Source organism: Zea mays, chromosome 3, assembly GCF_902167145.1.
Source record: "Zea mays cultivar B73 chromosome 3, Zm-B73-REFERENCE-NAM-5.0, whole genome shotgun sequence".
In the NCBI taxonomy this organism is placed as follows: Eukaryota; Viridiplantae; Streptophyta; class Magnoliopsida; order Poales; family Poaceae; genus Zea; species Zea mays.
In genome coordinates this window covers 145,615,793-145,623,165 of record NC_050098.1, presented here as the reverse complement: position 1 = coordinate 145,623,165, position 7,373 = coordinate 145,615,793, and the positions used below count along the sequence as shown (strand labels likewise).

Below are 7,373 nucleotides of genomic sequence, written 5' to 3'. Positions count from 1 at the left end.
GTTTTTCAACATTTTACGATGATTTAATCAAATGGGCCCACTGGTTAACGGGCTGGTCCGGCACAGTCAGCGGACGGGCATGACGTGCCTGGGCCAGAGTTGTGGCCCGCGGGCGTCTGGCCCATACCGGGCCGCCGTTTGACCATCTATAGGCATGTAACAGATTAATTTGAAATAGCTGTGACAGATTATTTGTAAAAAGATAACGCGGGACGACCGTTAAAACTGGTGCTTTAAGTATAGTATAGATTAACTTAATTGATCTATATGTCTAAATTATTATTATTAAAATAAAATTCAATTCTAAGGGTCTATCGGGACCTAAGTATGTTTTGAATTCTAATTTACGAAATCAACATTATAATAACTGGCAAGAATTTATTTTGGAACGCAAGTTCATATAAAAATGAACTGATTTATATGCTATATGATTTCTCTGAAATTCTAGCATTTTAAAGTTGATCTAAAAGTGAGAAGCATATTGTTTTGGGTCCGGAAAATAAAATCCAATTTTCTCAGTCTCGAGCGCCCGCGTCCCTCGCCCCGTCGCGACTTCGCGAGTCGCCCCGTCCCAGGCTCCCAGCGACCCCGCCCTCCGGCAGTCCGGCGCGGGGGCTCCTCTCCGATCCGGTGAGCCGAACGAGGACCCCAACTCCCCGAAGAAAGCGGCCACAGCCAGAGCCAGGGTGGCTCGGCTCTCCTCTCACAGACTGCGCCGCAGCGCCTAGCGCTCGGCTGGCAGCCGCCCCGGCCGGTCGGCCCCGCCCCTGCTGCCTACATCCGCCTGCAGCCAGAAGATCTGCCTCCAGCGACCGCCCTGCCTGCCCTTGTGGCTTCTGTGGTTCTGCACACCAGCACACGCACTTGTCCCCAAACAACGGCGGCGGCGATGAGTATCTCAGAAGAGCTTCCCGGCGAAGGATCTGACGGTGAGGAGGAGGTCTTCATCAACGAGGAGGACATCATCCACGAGATAACCATCGACGAAGAAGGTTGATCAACCGTGCATAGTCTCCCTTCTACCTACCTTCCATCGCTACAGCGGCTTATTCGTGCTTGCCTTACCTTCAGATCTCCCCGACCGCGACGACGAAGATGACGACGTCGTCAACGGGATGGGTAGGGGTGGATTTTGCTTGGAGCTGCAGCTTTCAGTCTATGCGAGTGTTTCTTTATCTGTTTTTTCCATTTATTCGCCAGTTAGCCTCCCAGATAGTTCTTGAGGAGATTGATATATTTTTTGTTCTGACATAGTGTGGAATGATTTGTATATTCTAGTGTTATCTAATGTTCTTGTATCACTTATTCGTTTGACACGTGCCTCCTAGCTTGGCTGTTCTAGACTTCCAATGATGCAGTGGCGAAGCTGGAACAAAATTGACGAGGATGCATTTGGCTTTGTGGGTACATAAGATTTTTTTCTAGGAGTGCATATATGTTGAAATCTTAACTAAATCTATAGGATTTGTGAAATCTTAACTAAATCTATAGAATTTGGCATTTTCTCTGTGCGCTCGTGTGTGGGGGTGGGGGGTTTGCATTTGCATCCACTTGGAGTAACCTAGCTTCGCCCTGCAATGATGCATCAGAATGAATTACGATCAGACAGTGCAACTGGCTAATTCTGTATCTATGTCTCGTTAACTAGCACAGTTAGCTTCCTTTGTGTTACATACTAAGTTATTTTATTGCTACTAGTTCCATTGGCATTCCACAAAATGTTGTTTCTTGTCCTTCTGAAATTTTAATTTAGAAACCTTCAATTGATGTTTCATGATGTACATTCTAAGTCATTCAGTGATGCTTCATTATCCAATCTAATGGCTATTTCGTTTCCAGTTGATTCCGAAGACATCGATGATTCTACATACGCATTTCAAGGCCACCAAGGCAAGTTGGTACACAAGAAAAATGAAGCTTGCAATGCTTTTTTGGTGCCGATATTTACATGCAATATGGTGCAACGATTTTCAATTTATAACCACATTTTTAGGGCTCCGTGGAAAATTTGGATAGCTAAGCCCATGTTTCCTACCCTAACGCTAGTATCCTACACATCTTAGCGCCTTTCTTCGATAACTATGCTAATACTCCTTTTATTGTTCCTAACATTTTTCTCGGTACAGATGAAGTCTTCATTGTCGCCTGCAGTCCTACAGATTCATCACTTGTGGCTTCTGGAGGCAAAGATGATAGGGGATTCCTGTGGAGGATTGGATCAGAAGAGGGTGCCCTGGAGCTGACTGGTATAATTCTCTTTGTTTTTTTTTGTTAGATGGCAATTATTATCGAAATATCTCTTTACTAGCTCTGAGATCTTCATGCTTTTATTTGTTTTGTATGTGAAATACACCCGCCCGCTCTTGATTTGTTTGAATTCATGTATTTTTTGTTCTCTTCACTCATTATTGTTTATATCCAGAACATTACATGATATGAACTTTGTTCTTGTCATGTATATAGTGATGGTACATGTATCATGTATGATTTTCCATATTTGGTATTGTGCTCGAATTTCATGTCATCTAGATCTTCTTCATGGATGTAATTCACTAGCTAATTTCTATGCTTTTCCTGCATTTTACATCTGCTATTAGTTAGCCTCTGCTCATGTAGTATTTTACTATTTTCCCATGTTGTTGACTTGCAAACTCAGAAGTCAGGAAACTTACAGAATAACTGTTCTTAATACAGGACATAAGGATACTGTCGGCACAGTGGCTTTCAGTTCAGATGGAAATTTGTTGGCTTGTGGAAGTTTTGATGGGCAAATAAATGTGTGGAATACAGCTACACGAACTCTCAAGGGAACCCTTGAGGGTTCCGGGTCAGGTTTTGAGGTGAGATATTCTGATCTCATTGAATTGAACTTATTTCTATTGTGAAACCCTTCCTTAGTACATCACTATCCAATGATTAGTCTCAGTGTAACTTACATGTTTGATTTTGTAGTGGCTTAAATGGCATTCTCGGGGACATTTGATAATCGCAGGATCAGAGGATTGTAATGTATGGATGTGGAATGCCGACCATAATGCCATTCTGAATACCTTTGCTGGACATAGTAACACAGTGACATGTGGTGATTTTACTCCAGATGGTACCATCACGGTTCCTTGATTGCTACACATCTGCCTATTTATAAAGTTGTGGTTTGGTCGCCTATGTAGGTGTACCTATGAATGCTGTGTTCCTTGTGAAGGTAAACTTATATGCACTGGATCGGATGATGCGTCTTTGAGGATATGGGACCCAAGAAGTGCACAAAGCAGACATGTTGTTCGAGGTAAATTGTCATATATTCCCTCCGTTCCAAATTATAGTCCACTTTGGTTCTATTCTAAGTCAAACTTTTTTTATTTTGACCAAGTTTATAGAAAAATGCATTGACATCTAGAACATCACACCGGTTTCACGAAATTCTATGAAATGTGTTTTTGTAGAACATTTATTTGAACTCATAGACTTGTATTCCCTCCATTAGAAATTATAAGACATTTTGTGCTTTTCTAGATACGTAACTTTTACTATGCATTTTGATATACACTGTGTCTAGATACATAGTAAAAACAATGTATCTAGAAAGGACAAACCATCTTATAATTTGGAACATAGGGAATTTATGTTAATTCATTTAAAAAAACATAAACAAAGTTAGGGAAGTTTGTTTTAGGACAAAACCAAAGTGAAAGTATAATTTGGAACAGTGAATATGTGGTAGTGACCACTTATAGTTTTCAATGTGTTCAATCAAGCAGACACATGATGTTTCTTTGGTATTTCTGTTTCCTCTATTGTAGGCCATGGCTACCATTCTGATGGATTGACATGCTTATCGATGACTTCGGATTCACAAACGGTTGTTAGCGGCTCCAAGGACAGTTCTGTGCACATTGTGAATTTAAACTCGGGCCAGGTAGATGTAGCCTATAGTTAAAGGTGGTGTTTCTTCCCTCACCATTTCTGCCTTTTTGATCAATGCTTGGTGTTTTTTTTCAGGTCGTTGGCTCATTAGCAGGCCACACCAATTCTATTGAGTGCCTTGGTATCTCGTCAAGGTAGTTTCTCGAATTAGTTGGCAAATGGCAACACAATTTTGTTGCAGATTGTGACTTTGTTGTCTGCAGCTATGGCTGGGTAGCTACAGGGAGCATGGATCAAAAGCTGATCATCTGGGACCTCACGCACCAATCCAGCCGATGCATTTGCGAACATGATGTGGGTGGATTGCTTCTTCTTCTTCCCTCTGTGCGCACTTGCAGTTTGTTTGTTCAATCATTCATCCATTTTTTCTGCGTATGCATTGATGCAGGAGGGCGTGACATCGCTGACATGGCTAGGTTCGTCAAGGTACGTTGCGTCAGGATGCATTGACGGCAAGGTGCGCATCTGGGACAGCCTCTCTGGAGCCTGCGCCAGGGAGTTCAGTGGGCATGCAGATGTAGTACAGTCGCTGGCCATCACTGCTGACGGCAACACCATGGTCTCCGCCTCATCAGATGGCTCCGCCCGTGTGTTTGACATCTCCATGTTCAAGTGAAGGAAACCGGGACGGAGTACATGTTTATGCTATGGCTTGATTGTGATGCACGATTGATCATGGCATGCCATGGTAATATGCGATTGTACTACTCTGCTCATGGAAAAATCGTGCATTTGTATTGCATATGACTCCACTTGTAGTATCTATTACAGCAGAACAAAGGATGTATTTATATATATTCCGTTTTTCCCCTTTGGAGAGAAGGAATCAATTGTGATAGCAGTGATAGAATTCGGACGGGAATTCTGTCTCAAAATTATATTAATATGAGCTAGTTTGGGAACCCCATTTTCCTAAGGGCCTGTTTATTTGATTGGAATTGGGTTGAATTGAAATTTAATTCTTGGCTGATTTGTTTGGCAAGTTATAGAATTGGAAATTAACTTTCCATCTATTTCTTGGGCTGGAATTAGAAGCCAAAAAAACATTCCTACACTAAAACGAGGAAACAAATTCCTCTCGCGGCTCAGCCCGAGAGCCCGAGCGCCGCACGAACGTGCATCTCCTCCCGAGCGCGCCCGCGCCGCCTCCTCCCCGAGCACGCCCGCGCTGCCTCCTCCTTGAGCGCCACGCCGCGCCTCCTCCTCGAGCGCCGCACTGCCTCCTCCTCCCTGAGCGCCGCGCCTCCTCCTCGTACTTGCCTCCTCCTCGGACTACGCCTCAGGTACTTAGCTCCTTGGCCTGCTCACTCCTCAGTCTTTGCATTGGCAAAGAGCATGTTCTCAGGTGCTCTAGGTGTTTAAATTAAATAAAACATCCATGTGATCTTCCCAAGATTTTGCTGGAGCTGTTAAACACACACGATGCATAGTGGTATCTGCAGTCACATGTTGTAGCTCACTTTTAGTACCGCAAACATTACAGATTTAAGCACACTCCACATGATTTGCAGCCCAATGGTGAGCTAGCTGCTCCTGAGTTGCAGTGCCTCAAGTTGCCAGTGTTAACTGGAGGGAAGACCAACTATGCATGCTTGGTGTTAATTTATTATTGATTTTAAATCCTAATCGTAGTGATAACACAGCTGAGTCTTACTAGTATTCTTCCAATTTTTTAGTTGTTGTGCTTGGAATGTGTTTCTAATTCTGCAGCAGTACGTGTAGTTGTTCATTATATATGCTAATTGATGATCACTAAAAAATAGTTAAGAGCATGTTCTTTTTTTCAAACAGTTGTGCATTTAATCGTACAAACTGTATATGCATGTTTGTTCAAGTGTGCTTATGATGTATGGTTTATCTGTTGTAGATGCCTCACAACAACTTAGAATTGGTTAGAACAAATTTGGGGGAAATGAGAGAGAGGCGTAGGAAGAAGAGGCAAAGAGTAGCATCCTTATTTGTTGCAACTGTCATGGGCATGATTGCGGAATATTATTATCGGAAAAGACCTAGACGGATTATGGATCCCTCTGAGGTGATAGAGAGAGATGTAGCTGGTCGAAAACAAATGCTAAGGAATCTGTATCAAGGATCAAATGTTTATTGCTATGACAGTTTGCGTCTAACTAAGAGATCCTTTTCGGACCTATGCACTATCTTATGTGAGAGGTGCGATATGTGTGACACCTTGAATGTGTCGGTAGAAGAAAAGGTTGCTATCTTTTTGCTTATAGTGGGTCATGGCACTAAGATGAGGATGATTCGTAGCTCATACGGGTGGTCACTTGAACCAATTAGCCGCTATTTCAATGAGGTGTTGAGAGGTGTTCGATCATTATGCCATGAATTTATCAAGCTTCCTGATCCTTTAGCTATACAACCTGAAGATTCTAAGTGGAGGTGGTTTGAAGAGTGCCTTGGAGCACTAGATGGTACACACATTGATGTTTTTGTACCTTTGGCTGATCAAGGGAGGTATATGAATAGGAAGCAACAAATAACCACCAATGTTTTGGGTGTTTGTGATCGACACATGAAGTTTGTTTATGTTCTAGCTGGATGGGAAGGATCAGATTCACGTGTGCTACGTGATGCCATGTCTCGAGACGATGCATTTGTTATTCCAAGTGGAAAATATTATCTAGTAGATGCTGGATACACCAATGGACCAGGCTTTCTTGCTCCATATCGATCCACTCGCTACCACTTGAATGAGTGGGCTGCCCAAGGGAATAACACATCCAATGCCAAGGAATTGTTCAATTTGCGCCATTCAACAGCTAGAAATGTGATAGAGAGAACGTTTGGGCTATTGAAGATGAGGTGGGCTATATTAAGGAAAAACTCATATTTTGACTTACAAAATCAGATTAGGATCATCAATGCTTGTTGCATATTGCACAACTTTGTAAGGGATAGGCAAAGAGATATGGATGATTTACTTTTAGGCCAAGTTGATCAAGTAATATCTGTTGAATCTCATGATGTTCAAAGTGAAGTGAGTATGATTACCAATGTGCAATCATCAAATCAATGGACTAACTTTAGGGACACCAAAGCTAACCAAATGTTTGATGATTACCAAGCGAGACGTGGACAATGTATGACACTGGATTGTGCATGCCTCTGTCCATTTTGTCTTTGGTGATTTATGAAATAATTCTGTTATTAAGGTCAGATGCTACATTTTGACACTGGATCACAAGAAAGTATAACAACATAATGGACAGAAAGCATGTACATGTCAACCTGTCGGCGTTCCGAGACCGGGGGGTCCCTGAGCCGACGAGTGAATGTCGCCGCGTGCCCCAGCCCAGATGGGTCGAGCGCGAGGGCGAGCACGAAGGGGGGAAAGCGAGGCGGCCGTGAAAGGGAAATGTGCCCTTGGGCCATTTCTAAGTATTTTGGTGATTTAGTGTCCAACACAAGTGCCTAAGTGTAAAATGGTG

The 7,373-nt window shown here is 42.8% G+C and overlaps 1 protein-coding gene across 1 annotated transcript; it reads left to right on the top strand.

Annotated features, from left to right (window-relative positions):
• Positions 1 to 539: 539 nt before the first annotated feature.
• Positions 540 to 4,824, top strand: LOC100273004 (uncharacterized). The gene is given in 11 exon segments (NM_001147454.1): positions 540 to 992; positions 1,072 to 1,119; positions 1,840 to 1,890; positions 2,127 to 2,246; positions 2,695 to 2,840; positions 2,953 to 3,100; positions 3,203 to 3,286; positions 3,801 to 3,916; positions 4,000 to 4,058; positions 4,128 to 4,218; positions 4,313 to 4,824. Coding segments are annotated over 11 exon segments (1,194 nt in total). The 5' UTR covers positions 540 to 889; the 3' UTR covers positions 4,541 to 4,824.
• Positions 4,825 to 7,373: the final 2,549 nt, after the last annotated feature.